Genomic DNA, 22,208 nt, shown 5'->3' with positions numbered 1-22,208 from the left:
AAATCCTCTCCAGCTGTGACCTTGCTGCTGCCTTCCCATCACCATCAGATCCAAAGCGGGCAACTGGCTGGGGTCCTAGGGTGGGAAGGAAAGGGGAGGCGGATTGGATTACTCTTTAAGGCAACTGAGGGGGCTGCCTGCCCAGAGTTCAGGTGGAAACCTACACTTTATCCTCCTGTGTTCACCGCTCCCCAGCCCCAGGCCAGTTTCAGGGCTATGTGACCTGTGGATTCCTCTTCCTTCTCCCTTCTTGAACCCCGGGCAATCCTGGTTCCCTGATGCCTAGCACTCAAAGTCCCAATCTCCATGCACAGCAAAATACAACCAATTCATGACCTGGATTTATAAAGCACACAGAAGAAGTCTGATAAAATACACCTTTATTAGAAATTTTTCAGCAGCTTCATTTCCATTTGCTTTTCTAATCAAAGTACATTTCAAAATAATTACAATAAACACTCAAAATATGAGCAAAAAATATTTTGAGAACTCAGGAATAAAATCATCAGTAGTGCATGTTTCATTCATCCATCTGTCCATTCATACACTCATTCATTCATTGTTGTAAAATGTGCATTATTAGCACAGAGAACTGGGAATGCTACCTAGTGTGGAAACTGTATTCCTGCCACAGTTCCGGCTGTGGAGACTAGAGTCTAGATTCAGGAGGAAGGCTAGACTCTGTGATACATTCTGATATAAATGTACGATTTTGCTAAAGAATCTAAGCCAGGCTCAATAAAAATGGTTTCCCTTTCTATTCATGTTCAACTGAGAAAATAAATAGTCGTTATAAGGAAAATTTTCACACAGAGAAACACAAAATCCAGCTGAGGCTTTGCTCTGCTGGTATTTGCTTTGCACCTTCCTTTATGAAGACAGATTTGCTTTTCATTCATTCAGCTCCAGTTTCTAGAGTAGGTGACCACCTGAGATGCCAGAAAGGGTGTTGATCACCCTATGGTCCATCAAATGCAAGTTCATGTGACTAGATTACAAACTCTTTGCAGGATACTTAGACTTAAGGACATGAGCTTTTTCTCAGACATTAACATAAACATGTAGACTTGGTAGCTAGGGAGATAATAGCAAACAGAGTTCTGGCTGGACAATGCCAACAGGCAGAAGGGTGGAACTGAATTAGTTTTTTCAACCTTCTGTATCATCTGCATCTCTATGGATATGCTATTCATCAGGTCAAATTGAACACTAAGTGCTGATGTGTGAAAACAGACCCAAGAGTGGGGCCTGGATTCCCTTCCTTGATAATGCTATAGGGTCTTCTGACATTGCTAAAGGCCCCGAGTCAATTCCTTTCTTCAGTGGATCATTGAATGTAATGATCACCAACCAATTCAGCAGATACTTTCATTAGCAAATTTAATGATGCGATAATCTTTCCAAAATTTACAAATGTACAATATATTTATAGCATTACCTTCAGAGAGTTTCAGTGCAAAGATATACATATAGTACAAGGTGGTAATTAGTTGTAAAAATATGAGATGAGTAAAAAAGACACACAAGGCATTGTTTCCACAAACAGTCCCAACTACAGGAGTACAGGGGGGGAAATATATTCTTTTAATAAAGTACTGAATGTTAATTTCTTTCATCTGTTTGTAAAAAAAAAAAAAATGTGCAAAAGTGTGTTTCTAATTATTCCCTAAATAGCCAGCACAGTTATGCCTCTGAGTCTTCTCTCACAAGATTTGCAGTGTCTTTAAATGTGTCTTCTGTTGCACTGTAGCCTGGAGTTGAGCCTTTTTTCCAAGAAACCTTAGCAGGAGGAGAAGGTGATGGAGGTGGGGTCACAGCAGCAGCGACCTTTGGTTCATTCTCCATCTAAAACCACAAAGAAACAAGAATCTGTCACTTATTTCCAACACGATGGAAAATGGTTTTGTGTGGAGAAGACAAATTGTGGCCAATTTGCTCAGAATAATCTGAGTGCATGCCTGATTTAGCAAGTTAATGCTAAGAAAGAATGCCTGGGCTGAGAAAAATTGTTAACAATTACCTCAGAATAGAATGGATTTTCAAAGTTGGTATTTTGTTTCGGTTTTCGTTTGAAGATATTCCATTTTGTTGGCTAAACGAAAAAGAGGGAAACAGAAAACTTTCGGTAATAGAATTTTTTGTTTCTTCCCCCCAGCCTAGGTTTTAAAATTTCTTCTTACAGAACGAAAAAGTAATCTGGAACTTGGGACCACATGACCCGGCCCATGCAGGAAATTGTTCAATTCTCACATGTGTGGGCCCTGAAGAGTCACTGAAACTCTGGGCTCTTGTCATCTAATAATTTCAAAACACTTGCTTGATCTGAAATGTATAGTTCACAGAATCTGTGCCTGAGAATCTAGAAGTTTTGACAGAGACAGGCAAGAGATTTCTTCAGGGGCTACCTGAAACTTTAAGGAACAAGCCAGACTGTAACCCTCATCTCGTACTGATCCTTGGTCAACTCCATCATATTCCGTATCCTGTCACCATTTCCTCCTGCCATTATGATGATAACGAAAACAAGTTACAGGGGCTTTCCTGGTGGCGCAGCGGTTAACACGCTGCGCCTCCAAGCAGGGGCTCAGGTTTGATCCCTGATGGGGGAACTCAGATCCCTCATGCCAACTGATCCCAGAACAAAGAGTACATAAAAACAATTAACAGCCAAAGTATGAACTACAGTAACACAAAACAATACAAAAATGCAGCCACTTGGAAAGCGATATGCAGATGACACCACCCTTATGGCAGAAAGCAAAGAAGAACTAAAGAGCCTCTTGATGAAAGTGAAAGAGGAGAGTGAAAAAGTTGCCTTAAAGCTCAACATTCAGAAAAATAAGATCATGGCATCCAGTCCCATCACTTCATGGCAAATAGATGGGGAAACAGTGGAAACAGTGGCTGACTTTATTTTTTGGGTCTCCAAAATCACTGCAGATGGTGACTGCAGCCATGAAATTAAAAGATGCTTACTCCTTGGAAGGAAAGTTATGACCAACCTAGATAGCATATTAAAAAGCAGAGACGTTACTTTGCCAACAAAAGTCCGTCTAGTTAAGGCTATGGTTTTTCCAGTAGTCATGTATGGATGTGAGAGTTGGACTATAAAGAAAGCTGAGTCCTGAAGAATTGATGCTTTTGAACTGTGGTGTTGGAGAAGACTCTTGAGAGTCCTTTGGACGGCAAGGAGATCCAACCAGTCCATCCTAAAGGAGATCAGTCCTGGGTGTTCATTGGAAGGACTGATGTTGAAGCTGAAACTCCAATACTTTGGCCACCTGATGCGAACAGGTGACTCATTTGAAAAGATCCTGATGCTGGGAAAGATTGAGGGCAAGAGGAGAAGGGGATGACAGAGTATGAGATGGTTGGATGGCATCACCTACTCAATGGACATGAGTTTGGGTGGACTCCAGGAATTGGTGATGGACAGGGAGGCCTGGCATACTGAGGTTCATGGGGTCGCAAAGAGTCAGACACGACTGAGTGACTGAACTGAACTCAACATTGATTGAGTGCTTACTATGTGTCAGGGACTATTCTAAGAGTCTTGCACATTTCTGATTTAATCTTCCCAATGACTGCAAGGCAAAGTCTCTGATTATATCTATTTTGCAGATGAGGAAAGGGGGTCTCAGCAAAATCACTGAACTAAATTGTAGGTAGAGGAGCAGGCAATGCCTCTAGGATTCAGAGGCCTCAAAACTAAAGAACCCAAAGAGAAATCACCCTGGACTATGATGAATGACCCGTGTCTTACAGAAAAGCTGTCCATGGTAGAGTGCTGACCACGGCTCTGGCTGCCAGCTGGCAGGAGACAAGAGAACAGGAGACTGGGGAATAGACCATGCCCTCCTGCAGGTCGCTAAGGTAGCATGTGTGTTTTATGAAGTGTCTCCCGTTCTCTGAAAGTAGGGGGCCAACATGTGAAGGACTAGAGAGCATGTGAATACAGAAGTAGAAGAAAGCATTCACTCACATTTAATTGAGCACCTCCTCAGCACACAGCCACCACCAAGGGGAAGATGGAGATACTCAGGTCAAAGCCCGGCCTCTAGAAACCTACGCTTAATGAGGAAGGCCCAAACTCATTGCTTGGACTTGAATAATTACTAACAAGAGAAGCAGTGGTGAATTTCACTGTTATCTTCTTGGGAAGTCCAATGCGTGTCAACACAACTTTTGAAAATGACAGAACTAAACCATAGGAGTTCATTTTTTCGAGTCCTTTGAGCAGATTTATTGATGCAAGAGAAAAATGTAAGCCTCTCTGGCACATTAATGTCAACCTAAGGTCATCCTAGCCAAGGGCTTCTACTGCTTTAAGCCACTCTGGCTGTTATCTTAGTTCCCAGGAGGCAAAGGTCATAGAAAAATCCATGGACATACCATGGAGGACAGACCTTAGAGGGCCTCAGCCTCAACTGATTAAAAAAAGAAAAAAGGAGGAAGAGCCAGTGTATTGCAAAGACGGAAATGAGAAAGAAAAGGACTGCAACCGGTAAAGGTCTGCTCCACTTGAGAGAGTCTCTCAGTGTTTCTGATGACTGTTGTGCAGGGCAGAGGTTGCAGAATCCCCATCACATTCCCCTTCCTGCTCAGCTGGGAGAGAGCTCTGTTGAAAGAAGGGGATCACTGGACTTGAGGATAGAATGTAGATCTGGCACTGCCGCGGGGCCGAGTCAGACGGGGAACCAACGTGTGACATTTAGGTATTCTGGTGTCTGTGGAAAAAGTAGCCTGCAAAATAAACTTTTCAGTGTAGCTTAAAGAAAAATATGCAATCCTTTGAAAATATGAAATATCAAAAATATGAAAGTGGAAATTCCTAAGACTACATTTGTCTGTGTGTGTGTGTGTAAGAAGGAATTAGTAAATGAAAGATGAAAAGGTGGACAAAGGCACCTTTGTTATAAGCTCTCCTCGTTAGCATCAATTTAATTCAACTCTTATTTTGACCTGAACGAGCGGAACAGGAACCAGTGCTGAGAATCCAACATGAGTTTGCAGACACTAATTTTGGTTATAGATTATGCAATTTGAGAACAGGGGTTATTCTAGAAAATGGTAAGATTTCTAACTACCCTTGGGCTTTTGTTCCTTTATATTACTTCACAAAAGTCACAGGACCTTAGAACATCCCAGATCCTACTGTTTTCAATGGGGAGTGTATGTTTAGGGGCTGAGGGGAGGGCAAGGATCACAACGCACTGGAGAAGCTACTGGCACTCAGTGGCCAGGGGCCAGGAATACTAGAATGTCCAGCAACGTGTAGCATAGTTTTGTGCCACAAAGGACTGCCCAACCCAAGATGCCAATGGTGCCCCCAGTGAGTAATACTAAGGACTCTAGTGCCCAGAATCAAACAGCTATATCTGAAATAGCTTCTTCTTAAGTGTCTATTAAAACTAATGATATATTATCCATTCATGTAAAGCTTTGTATCAAATTTATTGAATTTCTCTTTGTAGACCACATAGTTTACAAATTTCAAAGGGTCTGCAGACAAGATAGAGAAGCTCCATCTAGTGTTCTTTTTTTTTTTCTTTTACTCTTCAGTATTAAACTCCGCGCCTGGCACATTGAGGACAATGATGTTAGATGGAAAGATCAAGCGAGTGTAGGTTAGTGCCATCAAGTGGTGAACATCAGTAACAACAGTAGGGTAAACGCAACATGCGTTCTTAAGGGAACAAAGACATACACAGCGGAAAAACTGCACTGCACAGGAAAGGAAAAGGTTCTCTATATGTATCATTGACACAGTGAGGTCTTTATGCAAGTTGTTATCTCAAATTAAATGTCTCTGATTTGAAGAGGCTGGGTTCAGAAGTATGCCACCCTTCTTTCCTGCTTTGTCTCCTGTGTCACAAGGAACATCATTCCCAACTCAATGTTACAATGTAGCTTTACTCAGTAGAATGTTTTCAATTTATTATTTTTAAAATCATCTTTACTAATTGTCTACACATCTTGGGATCTGTGAACCTATCACAGTCTCTCTAGTTTGCCTAGGATTAATAAACCCAGCAATTCCAAAGTCCTTCCCAAATCCCATTATCATTCCAGTCACTGTTACCTGAGTTTCATCACTTGAGGAAGTTGGCTTTGTGTCTGTAACTAGTTCCGCAGGGTTTATGGGGCTTCCATAGTTTTTGTTAAACACTGTTCCAGATTCATTTACCTGTGTGCATATTGAAGGCCATTATTCAGTTTTGAAAGAATTTTTGCTGTAAAGTTTATCAACTCTTCGATTCTGCTTACCACCTTGCTCCTGTACAAATATGATCAGGCACCATTTTTATTATATGAAAACGATCCTGTGGTCCACGAATAAACATCACTCTCATCTCCCCCAAATCAGGAGCACCAACGACTAAGCTGTCTATCTCGTGCCTTATTCTTGGGAGAATCAGGCATGAGATAGAATATTCTTGGGACCACTCATTACTAGTCACACTCTATTTCTGTCACACTAAAATGTACTGTATCTCCTGATGCAAAAGAAGCTTAGCTCTAGCGGTTCAGACAAGAGGAAGACGGGCTAATTGAAAATTGACAGGTACTGGCAGTGGCATTGGGCCTGCTGATCCAGACCCAGTGAAGAAATGTCCCTCCATCCATCTGTCTAATTTATCTCTCTCTTCCTCTCAAAGATAAGTGAGTAATAGGACTGTACCAAAGGAAGTTTTGGTATCTGTCTACCAACCTCAGAGACCTCTACACTTTCCAGAAAAGTATGAGAAAGGCAAGCAGGGAAGTCACCTCAAATTACACGCTCATGATATCAGTAAGGACCAGACACAGTGTGTGCCCAGTCCCCCCAGGCCTCTGGATAACGGCCTGAGGACTGTCCACTCACTCAGCTCACAGATATTTACAAAGCACCTGTGTGTGCCAGGCCCTGTGTCCGCCATTGAATGCACTCAGACCTCTTGCTCTGCCACTCAGGAGAAACTGCTCTTGGTTGGCACCCCCAGAATGGTGGCCAAAACCCAAGATTCTGATTGTTTTCAGGCCTTCTGTCCTTCGGCCAGTCCTGTGACTGCAGAGCATGAAGCTGAGGAAGGGACCACCGTGCTTCCTTCCACGGAGGGAAGGCCGGGAGGATGCTAAAGGCACATTATTCCAAAGAACAAGACTCAACAGCAGCAGCACCTGACAGAAAGGACTGTGGTTTCTCACCGGGGCTGTTGTTGGCTGAGCCACTGTGATAGCAGTGTCCTTGGAGGAGTATGTCGGGTTCTCAAATATTATGGGCGACTTCCCGAAGTCTGTGGCAAAATGTTCATTCTGATGAAGGAAAAAAAGGATTATACCATGCAAACCTGGTTCACACACAGCAGAAGATGCAGTCCTTACAGGAGGTATGTTAGGTGCTTTGCCGAACTGACCCCAAAAGAAGAAAAGAAAAGCCAGCAGAGACACAAGACCTCCCTACGGCAAACACTGTGTAAAGTGACATAAATGCTCTAACTCATCAGCTCAGGGAAACAAAAACACTCTTCCCATTTCTGAGCATTCTATGGGTCCTTAAGGCAAAGCCACCTGGGGGCTGGCTTTGGACATAGAACGGTGGGAGGTGGAAGAGAAGCAAAGAGAAGAGGCAGAAGGGGAAAGCAGAATGGATAACACTGCACTTTTAGGCAGGGACAAGAAAGAAAGAAAGATCGGGGTGGGGAGGCAGAATGCTGAGAATGGCTTCCCATCTCCGAATGTGAACATTGCACGGATCCTAGTCCACCCATCAAGTATCTGGTCCTCACAGGAGGGATCACTCTACAGATGGGCACAGAAAGTTCAACTTCCGTGCTTCTATCACATTCTTAGAAGCTGGCAGAGCTGGGATTTGAACTAACCACTGACTCAAAAACCATGTTTATCCCAACACTACCTCGGTGGGAAAGTACATGAAACTAGGCAACATGTATCTCCCTGCCTCTTCCTTCAACATATAAAAAGTCATCAAATAAAGACAGAATATCATGGTCCCTCTCCCGTTTCCCCAAAACATAGACTGTTTTAAGATTTCAATTAAGATTCCAGGTCAACAGTGTGACTTACTTTTAGCTCAGGGGCTCATTTCAATTTCATTACTAATGTTTTTAGACACATTTCTGCAACAAGCTCAGTGTTTCCTAACTTTGTAGAGCGAAGACTTTCTTCCGAGGGGCATAGTGTATTTCATTATTTTTTTTTCAGTAGCTGAATTTTATTCTTTATAAAAAGTGTTTTTTGGGACTTCCCAGGTGGTCCAGCAGTTAAGAATCCACTTTGTGATGCAAGGAATAGGTTCAATCCCTAATTGGGGAAGTAAGATCCGCATGCTGCAGGGCAACTAAGCCCAGGTACCTCAACTCCTGAGCCCATGGGCCTCAACTAGAGAGCCCATGTGCCACAGTGAAGATCCCGCATGCTGCAACTCGATGCACCCAAATAAATAAATAAATATATTTTTCTTAAGTATTTCTTTGATAAAACAGTAAAAATGATAACCTTCAAATAGTCATTTTGTAACCACACTCACCATCGCCAGCGATCTGTCAATAGCAGACTCAGGCCCAAAACCAGTTACTCCAATATCCATGTTCACATCATCCCCTGATCTGAAGGTCACCCCATTTCCATTTTCAGAGGATTTAAGATGGCTTAAGCTGAAAAGAAATAATCAAACAGTGTCTTGTTATTTTTTTTTTTAAATCTTTTGCAATAACTGTCTAGCTAGTTTCCTAGCTAACTCTCACTTAATTGAAAGGCTTGAATCCTACTTTTGAATTTACACATCATGTACAGGAGTAAATTCCCTTGGTCACCCAGAAGTGTTCAAGCACATTCCTGAGTGCTTAAGAACCAGGAGAGGGCCGGCCTGGCACTAGGGGAAAGAAAGCCTGGCCCCTCACACAGCCGACGTTGTTCTCCAGTGTAACCTGGTCGACACAACCATTTACACTCTAAAATGTGATTTGTACTCAGGCTTCAGAGAAGCAATCAAAGAAGTGACTGCTTTCAGTTCAGCATCTTTTGTTTCTGCAGAGTAGGTGAACACTCTAGGATGATTTTTAATTTAAAAAAGAAGAATTAAGTTATTCACGTGGTTACAGATCATCCAGATTTCTAAAATCAATATTCCACATAATGAAACTGACCTTGACAGCTTGGGCAGAGAAGGCAAAATGGAGCCAGTTTTCCGATAGTGGAAAAATCCTAAAGCGGCTAAAGCAGCAATTATGACGATCAAGATGATTGTCAATAGCACGGACGCCGCTGCCGAAAAGGGAAGAAGAAGAAAATGTATGAACAGGAGAAGCAGGAAAAGAGCGAGCTGGCTGAGCAGCAGGGGCTGGGGGCTAGAACCTTTACTTCTTCCAAAACTGAGTTAAACAGATTACAGACAGCACGCAACTGAGGGAGCATGATGCATTCCCAGATCCCTCATTATCCTTAAAACTTACTTGTTCCTGGAGGAACGCCTTGGGAAAGCCCCATTTCACAATATTCTCCCACGTAGCCACTAGAACACCTGAAAGGAAAGAAAGAACCATTCATGAGCTGTTGCTTCCTTAGGTTTCGACTGTAATCTGATTATGGAAATTCACTTTCACAGGGAACAGCTGTGCCATCTATGGAGTCAGACTCATCAAATTGATCTACTGGTGTCTTCTATAATCTATGGAATTCTTCCTTGGAGAGTAAACCCAGAAACCTTCATCGTGTTCTTCCCTTGGACATGCTTTCATGAAATATCTTTGTGCACCATGTGAAGAGCTTTCTTGATAATTTTCTGCTTTCCAAATCTTTAGCCCAGTCTCTTCCTCTGGAGAGCTTGGCACTGAAGCAGCTCTGCTAATGGCTGCTCTCCCAAAGTTAAAATTGGCAATTCCAGGTGAGGAGGAAAATTGGGTTTTCATTTCTCTAACTCCTTGCTCCCCAGAATGGGGCACACAATTCAGTGGCATTCCCCCAGGAGCGGGGCTTCCCTGGTAGCTCAGCTGGTAAAGAACCCGCCTGCAATGCAGGAGACCCCAGTTTGATTCCTGGGTCTGGAAGATCCCCTGGAGAAGGGATAGGCTACCCACTCCAGTGTTCTGGCCTGGAGAATTCCACGGACTGTATAGTTCATGGGGTCGCAAAGAGTTGGACACAATGGTGAGACTTTCACCTTCACTTTCTTTCCCCCCAGGAGTTAGAAATGCAGGATCCCTGTGAATGAGATGGGCATTTTTTTCCCAAAGCCCCAGGTGATTCTAATGCACATGATACTTTGAGAAGTACTGCCTTAGTTCTCCGTGGACTCCCCCACTGGAGGGCAAGCTGCTTATGATACGAAAGCTGACAAGGCTCTTGTGCTTGTTTTTAAGGGTCTGAACTTCCCCCCGGAAGGGGTAAGACCTACAGCTCAGACCTCAACATTCAGACTTACTTGCATTTGGGGAGGTTATTCTCATCAAAATAGCAGCTTCCTCTGTTCATACACCTGCATGGAGGGGGCATGCTGACAGCACCTGCAATGGCTGCAGAAGGAGAGAGTCACACGTGTGTGAGTCAGCCACGCTCCGCAGAGCCCCCTCCAACCTGCAAGCTTGTTTCAGCCCAAGCCGGAGTAGGGAGTGAAGGGAGTGGGGCAGCTGATTATCCTCTCTGTCAAAATGATACCTTGCCCTTAAGTCAGATGAACTCCTTTATCAATAAGGTCTTGGGGACTAACATATATTTGATAGGGGAAAAAAGGCAGTTAATAGCAGCGCCCCCCCCCCCAAAATAGTGGAGCGATACTAGACTCCTGAAAATACACACTAATAGTTAAAAAGAACATTGTGGTAAATCTCTTAGGACATTCACATTTCATTTGAGGTTTTCAGAATGCTTCTTTTTGAACCCAGTTAAATCAAGAGCTCAATGTAGGCACACCCTGAAACATCCACTAAAGACTTTGAAGCATCAGCAATCCATTGATCAATAAACAGACACACAGATACAGATCAATAGATACTTGATAGCTGATTGGAGATCTCATTTTTAAGACCTTCAAAATTACCCTTGCTAAAAGATCATAATCTTGCAAATACTTCCCCAGTGGCACTGGGACAGAGTGGGGATAGAGAGAGCAGAAGGGGCGGTTACTTGCTGAGTTCGTTCTCTAAACCTGCAACTTTTCAGCCTGATTGGGAAGAGTCAACAGGTGGGGCCTTGTTTCACTACTTGCTCCCTCTGGTGGCAGAACATGGTTATGTATCTTCATTTCCCCAGAATGTGAGCCATAAAATGGGCGGCTAGAGTCAGACACGACTGAGCGACTTCACTTTTACTTTTCACTTTCATGCATTGGAGCAGGAAATGGCAACCCACTCCAATGTTCTTGCCTGGAGAATCCCAGGGACAGGGGAGCCTGGTGGGCTGCCGTCTATGGGGTCACACAGAGTCGGACACGACTGAAGCGACTTAGCAGCAGCAGCAGTGAACAGGATGATGTTCCTATCATCCTTATCAAGCACTGGATACTAGTTAGGGACACTAACTAGTTACTACCTATGGCTTTTTAATTCCTAATAAAGTCACTGAAGAAAAGTCTTGCCAAGAATAGCCCATCTATAACATTTGGGATGAGAATTAAACCACTGCTTACTTATTTCAGCTTCCATCTGTCAACAGTATAAAGTACATTTTAAAACGTGGCCTTTTTTCAGTTGTCAAAACTTTGAAATGAGCAAATAGGAAAAAGAGTGAACTCTCTCTATGTCTCCCCTCCATACGGGATAAGCATCACCCCACAACCTCTGGAGCCTGGTTCTCCACTTTGAGGAACTCCCAGTAAGGCTGAATACATTCTGGGGTGACTGGGATCCAGTATGGGGCAGATTGAGGAGGATGAGGCCTTATAGAAAGTCACTCTTCAAAATGTCTTTATAAGACAACCTAACAGTCGATTTAAGGGTACTGGATGTAAATCTCTACAGATTTTGGCAAACAATCCTCAGAAATCAGAGGGACACAAGTTCTGTTTGGCCCCTTCAGTCCCACTCAGCTCTTTTCATAGTTTCCAGATCTCCCACCCTTCCTTCCCGCCACCCCCACTCTCTTCTGCAAGAGACCAGTACCCAGGGACTCTTCAGGCTCCTGAAAAAGGTGAAGCCTAGGTAAGGGAATCTACTAAAGATGGCAAAGGAGCTCCCCCCAGCCCTCACAGCTGCCCAGGCAGCGTTCCTACCTGCATCACACACTGTGACGCTCCCTTCTAGAAATCTGGAGCCTTGGGGACAGGCGCAGGTGTATCCCTTAGGTCTCAGAAGGCATAAGTGGCTGCAGACATCCTTACAGCGGTTGGGCACTGGAAAGCAGATGAGAACAGCGATTAGTTTCCGAGGAGGGAATGAATGCTCCAACCAGGGACATGTCCATCTGCTGAGTTGTGGCCAGGCGACATCTGAGCTCAGGCAGCATCCCGATACCTTTAGGCCACGTGACACCTGACAACTCACCCCCTTTACACTACCCTCCCCTGCTACCTCACCACCATGGCACTGTCCCTCCCTGTGCCCTCCACCCCACTTCTGTGCCCCTCACATTTTCTAGTGGCATCACTTATCTCCCCTATGGCCCTGGCAAGTCTGGATGTCTGGTGTCTGGGTGTCTGCCTGGTTCACCGCATGACTGCCAAAGTCGATCAGCACTAAGCAATCTGAGATATTTCAAAAGGTCAGTAAGACCCCACTATTATATCCAGACGTGTCAATATCCAAGTCTGGATGGACCCAAAAGTGTAGTCCAGCCAAAGCACACAGTGGATGTGATTTTTCACCCCTGCTCTCCAAACACAAGTTTTTCTTCTGGGCTTCAGTTTCATTATTTGCAAGGTTAGGGAATTTAGAGCTCTGATTAACAGTATCACCTTTATTACAATTATTGAGGCCCTGTCACAGAAATCCAGAATTGGGATGCAGCTCACACACAGCCATAGAGTTCGAGCTGGAACTGGGTTTACTGACAACTGGACCAGAATAGAAAAATGCTGAGCTTTGGGTTGAATGGAATAAAGTTTAAAAATCATCTCTAGGTTTAAAGCTTATCTACTGCTTGGGTGACTTGGGTAGATTTCTAGTTCCTCTCCTCACTTCAAAAATGTCCTTTCCCTTTCACGTTACTCCACACAGTGATGAAGGATGAGTTAGAACACATCCCCCTTGGTCTGCCTGCAATGCAGGAGATGGGTTTGATCCCTGGGTCGGGAAGATCTCTCTGAGAAGGAAATGGCAACCCACTCCAGTATTCTTGCCCTGGGAAATCCCATGGCCAGAGGAGCCCAATGGGGTACAGTCCATAGGGTCACAAAGAGTCAGACACAACTTAGCAACAAAACAACAATTACCACCACCTGAAGAAGCAGGACCCAGAACTAAGAAAAGAAGAAGGGAGAATGTAAAAATGCATCCTTCAAGCTTTAAGCTAAGGCTTGCCTAGCTCAGGATGACTTGACTAGCCTGACCTTGCAATTGTTAAGAGTGGGTAAGACTTCTGATGTCCATGAAACCTATTATTATGTGACTTGTCAACCCCACTTACATTTATCAGGGGTCTAACCCATACTGGATTCTGTGGCCTAAGAAGACATTCCCACACTGCAAGCAACAAGGATTGAAGGATTTTTACTTGATATCTGCTGATGGTGTGCATCATTTCATTTTGTCTCCAATTTTATCTTTCTCTCTTCAAAATGATTAAAATACACACACACACACACGTTTCAGAAACAGGGAGGTCAGCTATTATTATCCACCATTTTCCAGAAAGACTATAGCCATTAATTTGAAATAAGGTTTGTGACTACCTGAATGATTATATTTCCGTTGATGGAAGACTCGAACTTGAGTAAGCCAAGGGTTCACTGTCAGCAATTTCTCTTTCTTGTTTCGCCCAAATTTATCTTGGATCCACACTTCTCCCTTATCCTTAGATGTCCAGTATAACTGGCTCTCAAAGATGTCCAGACTATAAGGGTTCACCGCTGTCCACCCACAGGGAAAAAGCAAAAACAAAACAAGGTTATTGAAAAGAAGATACCCAAGCTCCACTTCTAGGTTGGAAGTCAAGCTGCTCAGATCAACCTCTAAGGCAACACCTTAAAATTCCAGCAACATCCATAGATTCTCTGTACACATGGCCAGGAAAGTGTGCCACGCCAGGAGATCAAGATAACAGAAATTAAATTGGACCAATGCCCACAGGCTGACACCAATTATAGGGGACTTGCTCACTTTCAAGTTGCTGATTTTATTTTACTTTTAGAAAACAAGTTGTATGCCAGAGAATTTTTTTTCCTTAGACATAAGATACCACTTATCAGGAAAACTTGATACGTGCTGGATTTTTCAGGTCTGTAGAATTTAGGCAGGAAAACAAAATGCTACTCTCCTAAATGTTTCCAGTCTTGCATAAAAGGCAATTTAGCATGTTAAAAAGGAATGTATCTAGAAGGAATTAGACCTGGATATAACCACTGTAACACAGGATCCTCACCTCTATCAGGGCAACCTAATGAGAGAATTTTAACATCTGATGCCGAGAGCAGTTTTTTTTATGATACAAGAAAGAACTCCTAACAGGTTCATTTGCATTTGAATCAGCAGATGGGAGCTGGGTAGAATGGAAAGTTTATAAGAAACTAATACAATTATGTAAAGTTTAAAAAAAAAAAAATTTAAATTAAATTAAATTAAAAAAAAATTTTAATAAAATGGAGAAAATGGAGAAAACCCCCACAAAAAAAAAAAAAAAAGAAAAGAAACTACATAAACCGTCTCCTAAGATTAGGATTCCTTCTTGGGAAAGGGGGGGCAAAGAGACTGGAAACACATTAATTAATATAGGAAATTGAAAGTGAAATTTCTAACCTGAAGTTACCACAATTCTCCTATCGGTTCCATCATATTTGATGGTTTCAACAATGTTGTCCTTGAGGTCACTCCAGTAGATCCGGTCACCATTCATATAATCTATACAGAGGCCTGTTGGCCAACCGAGGTCCTCCTGAACCAAGACTTTCCGACGCTGCCCATCCATCCAAGCGGACTCGATTTTAGGATTTTCGCCCCAGTCAGTCCAGTACATAAACCTGTAACAGAAGGTTTCCTCATGGTGGCATTTCATCAGGTGGAAAAACCAACTGATTTTCAAAGAGGCCTGGGTCCTAAAGGATGCTGCTTTTATATCTACATGGGACAGGGAGAGACAGGGAGACAGGGGAGAGTGGGTGCATCTGTGAGCTCTCCTTCATGAGAACTGCACATTCCAAATACAACCTGGACAGTCCTGTCCTAGGATATATATCCAGACCCTTCAATATATGTATTGATATATAATCACAAAGGCTGTTTCTTGAATGCCCACTGTATAAGAAGGCACAATCCTGTGTTTGGAATGTATCTGAGTAAAAAAAAATAAAAGATTCCTTTCCCATCCTAACTGTTTGAAAATGTGTTCTTTTGCAGCCAATTAATACTTGATTGTAGAAGAACTGAGTAAACCAAGGATTGCACCACATTAAGTACCTAGAAAGGATCAGGCAAGATAAATGGATGGTCAGGGCAGCTGTGAATGTAGGGTGATGGGCAAAGACCACATTAAGCCAAGCCCTAGCCTAAGAGTTCCAGGCAATGCTGTGTCAAGGAAAGCATATCCACATAAGGTTACCAGTTATTCTGATTTTTCAAACCAGAAATCCAAATATATTTTTTTAATTTTAATGTTATCAGGACTTTCCTGGTGGTCCAGTGGTTAAGAACCCACCTTCCAATGCAGGGGGGACTTGGATTCCATCCCTGGTTGGGGAACTAAGATCCCAAATACTTCAGAGGAGCTAAGCCTATGACCCGCAACTTTAAAGAAACCCTCACATTGCAACAAAGAGCCCACGTGCTGAAACTAAGACCTGATGCAGCCAATAAATAAGTAAATCATCTTTTAAATATCTAATGCTATCAACTACATTTACTTAAAGCTCTGAAGTTCAAGTCCAATAAGTATACGGGCCATGTTTAGCCCATCAGCCACCAACCACTTTGCTATCTCAAGTCTAAAGCAATCATCAGGTGTTGCCCAATCCCTAAATTCTACTGAGAAATGTGTGGGTTTTAGACAAACCGCGGTGTTGAAAAACGTGGCTAAACCCTTCCCCATACGCAGTGTCTGTCCACTGAAGCCTGTTTGGTCCTAAATGATCTTTAGGGCATATTATAGTTCTTGAAAACAGTCATAGCTGCCACTCAAAAAAGTCCAAGGACAATTTCAGTACAATTGGGAATAATTGAAAATTATCAAAAATAATTTTTTTGAGAACCCAGTGGAAAATATTGCACATTAAGGACTCCTTCAAGTACTTACCCTAGCTTGGGATTCACAACTATTGCAGCTGGTTGACCCAGTTCAGTGGAAATCAGCCACTTTCTGTACCTTCCATCAAGTTCAGCCACTTCAATCCGTTGCCTCCTGGCATCTGACCAGTAAATATGCCTGAATTTAGAGAGACAAACAACTGAAAAGTCTAGACTGGACTTCCGGGGTGGAGGTGTGAAGACCAGAGCATTTAGTTTGGAAGTTCTGGCCAGCAAGACAGCTACTCAGACACCAGTGATGAGAGCACAGCCTCTGTCTCTCAGGAATGCCCCAGTCTCTTCAGCCAGGGGACATGTGAGGAAAGTTACAAGTGATGGGGTGTGGGGTGAAGGGGCTATTCAGGGAAGCAGCAGTATCAGCCAGGACGAGCAATGATGGTGACCCTCACACCTGGCATGATTAAGAGACAACTGCTTCTAGGTAGGAGTCGTGAGGCTCTGTGGGCCTTTCGTTCTGACTGCCTGTGAGTCAGCTTCCTCCTCAGCCAAGAGTCCACGAGCATCATTAGGAATCTGGCATCAGCTTCAAGGATGAGTGGAAACAGCCACTCAAAATAGCAAACTCAGCAAAGCCACCCTGCCCTTATTCTTCAGGCTTCAGGTCTCAGTCTCAAGCAGAAAGAGCTGCAGTACTTTCTTAAATTCACTCATTCATTAAGGCTGAGAAAGAGGGAAAACTTCAAACAAGAAGAAAGATCTGCCATTGCCAGGCTGGTTTTCAGAAGGAGGTGCTAAAGTCTAGAGGTGCCAGTTCATGATTCTCTGAGGTCTTGTTTCCTGACAAGTTGCTGAAATGAGTCTCCTGTTATCCTGCAAGTACAGTGGGACTTGCCTAACTTCTGCAAAGATGCGCAAGTCTTCCAGGAGTACTAGACAAGTGTGTGAAGAGGTGAAAATTAATACTACAGATGACTCTCTGTTGTCTCAGAGGGCAGCAAACATTTTACACTACTACTTCATTAGAAAGACATAATGATTCTACAAATGATTGAGTTCTGATTGTAATGTAGTCACTTTCCCGTAAATGTTATTCCAACCCAGGGCTCTTCCTTGAAGAAGGCTTCTTCCACATCAATTTGCCTCTCATGAATCTATGTGATGATAAACCTACTTAAGGTTCTTATTTAGATATCATTTAAACTGGCTCTGGTTCCTGAAGTTCTAGAAGAGCACCCCTATTAGCTCAAACCCAAAGCTTAAACAGGAAAGTCAAACTTCCAATCTGTTCAGACAACACAGCCTGCTAGGAACACAACGCGTGGACTGTTCCTCCTCAAAATAATCAGCATCAAGGCAAGTGCTTCGTCTCACTGCTTTGCTGGTAGAATGCAAGGCTGTCCCACTTCTTCAGCAAATGAGCGGTGCTGCCATACTGAAAGTTCATTTTGGAATCCAGAATTCTGTTGGCAAAAATGCTCTCCTAGATAGAATATAAAATCTTGACCTTGAGGCTTTCCCCACATTTTTGAGGCATAAAGGAAGTGATAAAGTTTACCCCATTACCCCATTGGGTAAGCAGAGGTAGATGCTGGGACGGGAATAAGTCCAGGTATCACTCAGCTGCCCCGAGGCTGAGTGCACCCATAATCTGGGTCAATTCATGTGCCAAGCTGAGCAGAGGGGAGCTCTGGCCAGAAAAGTAGAATAGGCAGAAGAAAATGAAGCTAAACTTACCTTCCAACCCAGTCCACTGCTAATCCATCAGGCTGCACTATGTATTTCAGGTCCAGGTTAATTTCCATCACAGGATTATTGCTTCCAGATTCAAAGTTGGGAATGTAGGCACGTTTGATAGCACCAGAATTAGAGCCCTCCCCTAGCACAGTGTAATATACAACACCTGCGGAGGTGAGGCACAGAGATCAGGTGTGTGTAAGCAGCATCAGGTAAGGGAAGAACTGGAGTCTAATCAGGTGAAGTATTGTTCATTCATTGATGTCTCTGCTTCCTCAGTGTTCCTGTAATACTAATAGTTCAATGAAACCACTATGATCAAACCTCAAAATCTATCATACTTGACATACTAACTATAAAAGCTTCAACTGATAACCTACTGATAATTAGTCAGCAGCATCGAATGGTAATTCATTAAAATATATTTCAGCCAAGAGCATGTTTACCCTCATTAAGATCATGTTCTAGTTTCAAAAAAAGAATATATAGATTAACTAGGGGCAAATTGTTATGAGTTTAAGTCCATACTGGCAATAATGAAGCTGTGTAGAAGAAAAGTCTTATTTTATGTATAAACTAAAAGATATTGGATAGCAGGCACTTTAAACAGCATAGGAAGGGACTTTCCTATGGTCCAGCAGTTAAGACTTCGCCTTCCACTGCAGGGAACAGGGGTTCAATCCCTGGTCAGGGAACTAAGATCCCACATGCCACATACTGTGGCCAAAAAAAATAAAATTTTATTTTTAAAAGCATAGGAAGACTGTGCCTTTCAGGGCACACACTTCCCTAGGTGGGAACCATTCTTGAAAAGTTTACTGCATTGTATGATGAAATGTGAAATAAATCTTACATAGTTTGCAAAGCATGTTCATATCTATCATCTCATTTGACTTTCAAAACAACTCTCAGAGGGAGCCAGGCTGAGCAAGATTACTGCTCTTATTTTACAGATAAGAAATAGAGATCCAGAGAGTTGTTACAATTATTTAAGGTCATAAAGCCAGTAGACGAGGGAGACAGGCATGCAATATAAGTTTTCCTGCCCAACAACCATCTCCCGCATGCCATACAGAACCATGAGAGACTTAGCAGTAAGCATCACTTATTTTTCTTCATCAACTATACACCACATACACTAAATTAGATGCTGGGTCAGATGCCAGGCATGTGGAGATGAATTTGATTCAATCTCTGTCTCCAAAGAGCACATGGTTAAGGTGTAGGGAGAAAGACGTGTGGACAACTAGCTGTAAACTCAATCCAATGTGGATAAAATGCTACAGGTTCACAGAACCGAGATTATCAGACACCAGAGGGGAGGTGACTTTGAACTGGGATTTGAGTAGCAATGTTCCAACCATACAGCGGTGGGGAGGAACAATCTTGGCAAGAGCAAAGACAAGGAGACAGTGAACAAAGGGATGTGAGGCAGTCCTGAAAGAACAGTCCCCAGAGATGGGAGAAGGTTCAGTGAGAAGCTGGGAAACAGGCTGGGCGCACGGCCACGCTGAGCGGTCTGGAGCATGCCGGGTGGGAGGAGCGTCCTCTTCCACTCAGGCAGCAACACTTGCTCATTAAAAATCCATTCCCCAAAGTTCAACACCTTATCACTCAGTGGATTCAATTGATATCGGTGACAGATGCCAGGGTTCATACTCACTGAGGCCTGTGCCCTCCGGATCCCAATCATAATCCATAGCCTTAATGCGCTCCTGGTCTTCAAGGTACTCTGAGAACTGAAGAGATGAGAGGTTGTATTTTCGAATTCTCACATTTTCAGGCAGTAGCAACAAAGGAGGACTACCTGGAGACAAAAGAAGGGCTGATTAATCTATTTGAATTCTACCTGAATTTTGGATATAAAACAGCAGATATCCTCCCTGTCCTTAAACACACACACACATTTTTCTAGGAACTGAACTCTGCTAATCAGTGGAGCTGACCATAAACTGGGTTGCAAAATCTGTGACATTCTTGTCTCCATTTCTGTTAGGGATATAATCAGTTCTTTATCTTTAGGTAACAGTTTAAAGCGAAGTAAAGACTGAAATCCCTGGATAGTTACCTCATTTTCACTGATTTTTTTTTTTTCACTGACAATAAAACAAATAAGATTGTAGACATTCATTCTCACAGAAGAAATTCAATATATAGAGTCTTACTAAAAGTTTACCCAGAAGTCTTCATTTCTCATTCTTTACTGACAGATTTTAATGATTCTTTTAGCAGGTAATCAGCTCCATGACCTAGTTTAGCTTCTAGCTAATGACAAAAAACCAGCTTGTTCTTATTTTTTTTTTTTTTTTTAGTTAAAGCAGCTATGTAAATGGTGACTATTCCAAGATACACTGTCTAGAATTTTTTTTAATTTACTTGCATAATGTCAATCAAACCCAATTTAAGTAACTTTTAAAATTTCATTTTATGTATTTCCTTTATCTTGATATAATGTTCTACATAAATTTCTCATTTCAGTCATCTCTTTGGTTAAAAGAGTTGAAGATTTTCTAATTTGCTGCTTAATTACCACACCAACTGTTCAAATGCCTTCACCCTAGTTTGCATTCAGAGTCAAAAATGCTTAAAGGGTAAAATATTTAAGTATGCTAGTCAAATGTATGCTTTGTACAAAAACTCAATTTGTACAAAGAAATTGAACAGCCATTTTACCCTTAATATGCAAAATAAAAATGTCGCCTTCTTATCAAGTCCTTAAACTCAATTACAAACTCAATTCAAATCCATAAGATTATAAAGACTCCTTAACTGAGATATGCTGATTTATATCAGAACTCTGGAAATCTGGACCATGATACTTCTGACTTTTTCTTTTGCCATTTTTATGTAGTCTCTATTTCTGCTTTTACTCAGGCCTGATTCACAGATACTGGCATTAACCAAAAATGCAGAGCTAATGATTGAAGTCGTAAATAAGCCAGACTCTTTCTGTCTGTGATCAATAGTCCATGAACAATAAAAAAAAAAAGTTTTGTCAACAGAGTGGTCCTGATCTGCCCCAACTGACTATGACCCATTGAATGGGATGTGTTTTGTGACCTATTTTGGATTACTGGACCTCAAACCTTGACCTCAGTGGAGTGGAAGGCTTTGCTGACTACCATTCTACACAGATGCATTTGTTATCTGAATCCTCTGGAGAGGGATAGCCTGTCCACTTTTTGAAGTTTTTATCCAGGTGGACCAGAGGCTAAATCCAGAATAATAACCCTTGACTCTTGTTTCAGTGCCTATGTATTTGTTGGGGGTTGTGGTTATTGTTTTGATTTGTCAGGGGAGAGGAGAAGAGAGTGGGTTGGGTGTTGGAAGAGAAGCAGCTGGTGAATTTAAAAAATAGGACTCAAAAGTTTATTTCCTGGTATATTGTAGCCCTCGGCTTCGAGTCTTTGAAAGTCAGTTAATCCCCCGTCAAAGCATCATACCGTCAGCCGCACACCGTTCTCCGTATCTGTCACTCAGAGATGTGAACCCTTCAGCGCAGGAACACTCATAACTTCCTTTGGTGTTATGGCAGATCTGAGGACAACTCCCAAACTGCATACATTCATTGATGTCTGCAGGCAAAATAAAACCAAGTGAGCAATATCTGCTTAGAGCCCATCTCTTCCTTAGAGATCCTGCTTCTGTTTAAATCCATATTCACAAGCAATAATGATGAGAAAAGTGCAGATGAACACAAGTCATGATGCCAACATTTGCAGAACACTAACCAAACTTCAGATACTATTTCACATGCATTTCAAGTTTTTCCCTCATTTGATCTTCCAAAACGACTCTCTCAGGCATGGACTGTTATTGAACCCAAAGTCCCAAAGACCAGATTTAAACAGAAGCAGTCTGACTCTGTACAACAGCAGAACAAGATTTTCCCTTTGGGGAAGCAGCTGTTGTGCCACTGGTATTTGGTACCACTTCCCTCCTGCTAACTGGTTCCAGGAAGGGGCGGCACTGATTTGGCTTTTTCAATTGAGTTCTTAGGCATCAGCCCTCAAAAGAACTATTCTAATCATCTGAGTATGGTACATCATGAAATAGGAATAGTAAATTCAAATGATCAAATACACCTAAAATCCTACTTGATATTTACCATCTTGGTAAGCGCCCCATCTTAGAACTCATTTATAT

At 42.5% G+C, this 22,208-nt stretch overlaps 1 protein-coding gene across 1 annotated transcript in view; it reads right to left on the bottom strand.

The window, feature by feature from the left end:
* Nucleotides 1-363: 363 nt before the first annotated feature.
* LRP2 (LDL receptor related protein 2) overlaps nucleotides 364-22,208 on the bottom strand; it is a 178,683-nt gene continuing 156,838 nt past the window's right edge. The window contains exons 65-79 of the mRNA XM_055572305.1: nucleotides 21,506-21,637; nucleotides 19,726-19,869; nucleotides 18,063-18,228; nucleotides 16,378-16,506; nucleotides 14,889-15,109; nucleotides 13,826-14,002; nucleotides 12,209-12,328; nucleotides 10,424-10,514; nucleotides 9,456-9,523; nucleotides 9,150-9,267; nucleotides 8,531-8,657; nucleotides 7,189-7,296; nucleotides 6,083-6,187; nucleotides 2,021-2,092; nucleotides 364-1,845 (exon numbers count right to left, since the gene is read on the bottom strand). Of these exons, the coding sequence (XP_055428280.1) occupies nucleotides 1,684-1,845; nucleotides 2,021-2,092; nucleotides 6,083-6,187; nucleotides 7,189-7,296; nucleotides 8,531-8,657; nucleotides 9,150-9,267; nucleotides 9,456-9,523; nucleotides 10,424-10,514; nucleotides 12,209-12,328; nucleotides 13,826-14,002; nucleotides 14,889-15,109; nucleotides 16,378-16,506; nucleotides 18,063-18,228; nucleotides 19,726-19,869; nucleotides 21,506-21,637 (1,940 nt within the window). The 3' untranslated portion in view covers nucleotides 364-1,683. The remainder of the gene's footprint in view (nucleotides 1,846-2,020; nucleotides 2,093-6,082; nucleotides 6,188-7,188; nucleotides 7,297-8,530; nucleotides 8,658-9,149; nucleotides 9,268-9,455; nucleotides 9,524-10,423; nucleotides 10,515-12,208; nucleotides 12,329-13,825; nucleotides 14,003-14,888; nucleotides 15,110-16,377; nucleotides 16,507-18,062; nucleotides 18,229-19,725; nucleotides 19,870-21,505; nucleotides 21,638-22,208) is intronic.

This window comes from Bubalus kerabau, chromosome 3, assembly GCF_029407905.1.
Source record: "Bubalus kerabau isolate K-KA32 ecotype Philippines breed swamp buffalo chromosome 3, PCC_UOA_SB_1v2, whole genome shotgun sequence".
NCBI classification, from domain to species: domain Eukaryota; kingdom Metazoa; phylum Chordata; class Mammalia; order Artiodactyla; family Bovidae; genus Bubalus; species Bubalus kerabau.
The sequence above is the reverse complement of the archived record's forward strand: the minus strand, read 5'-3'. Positions and strand labels throughout refer to the sequence as shown.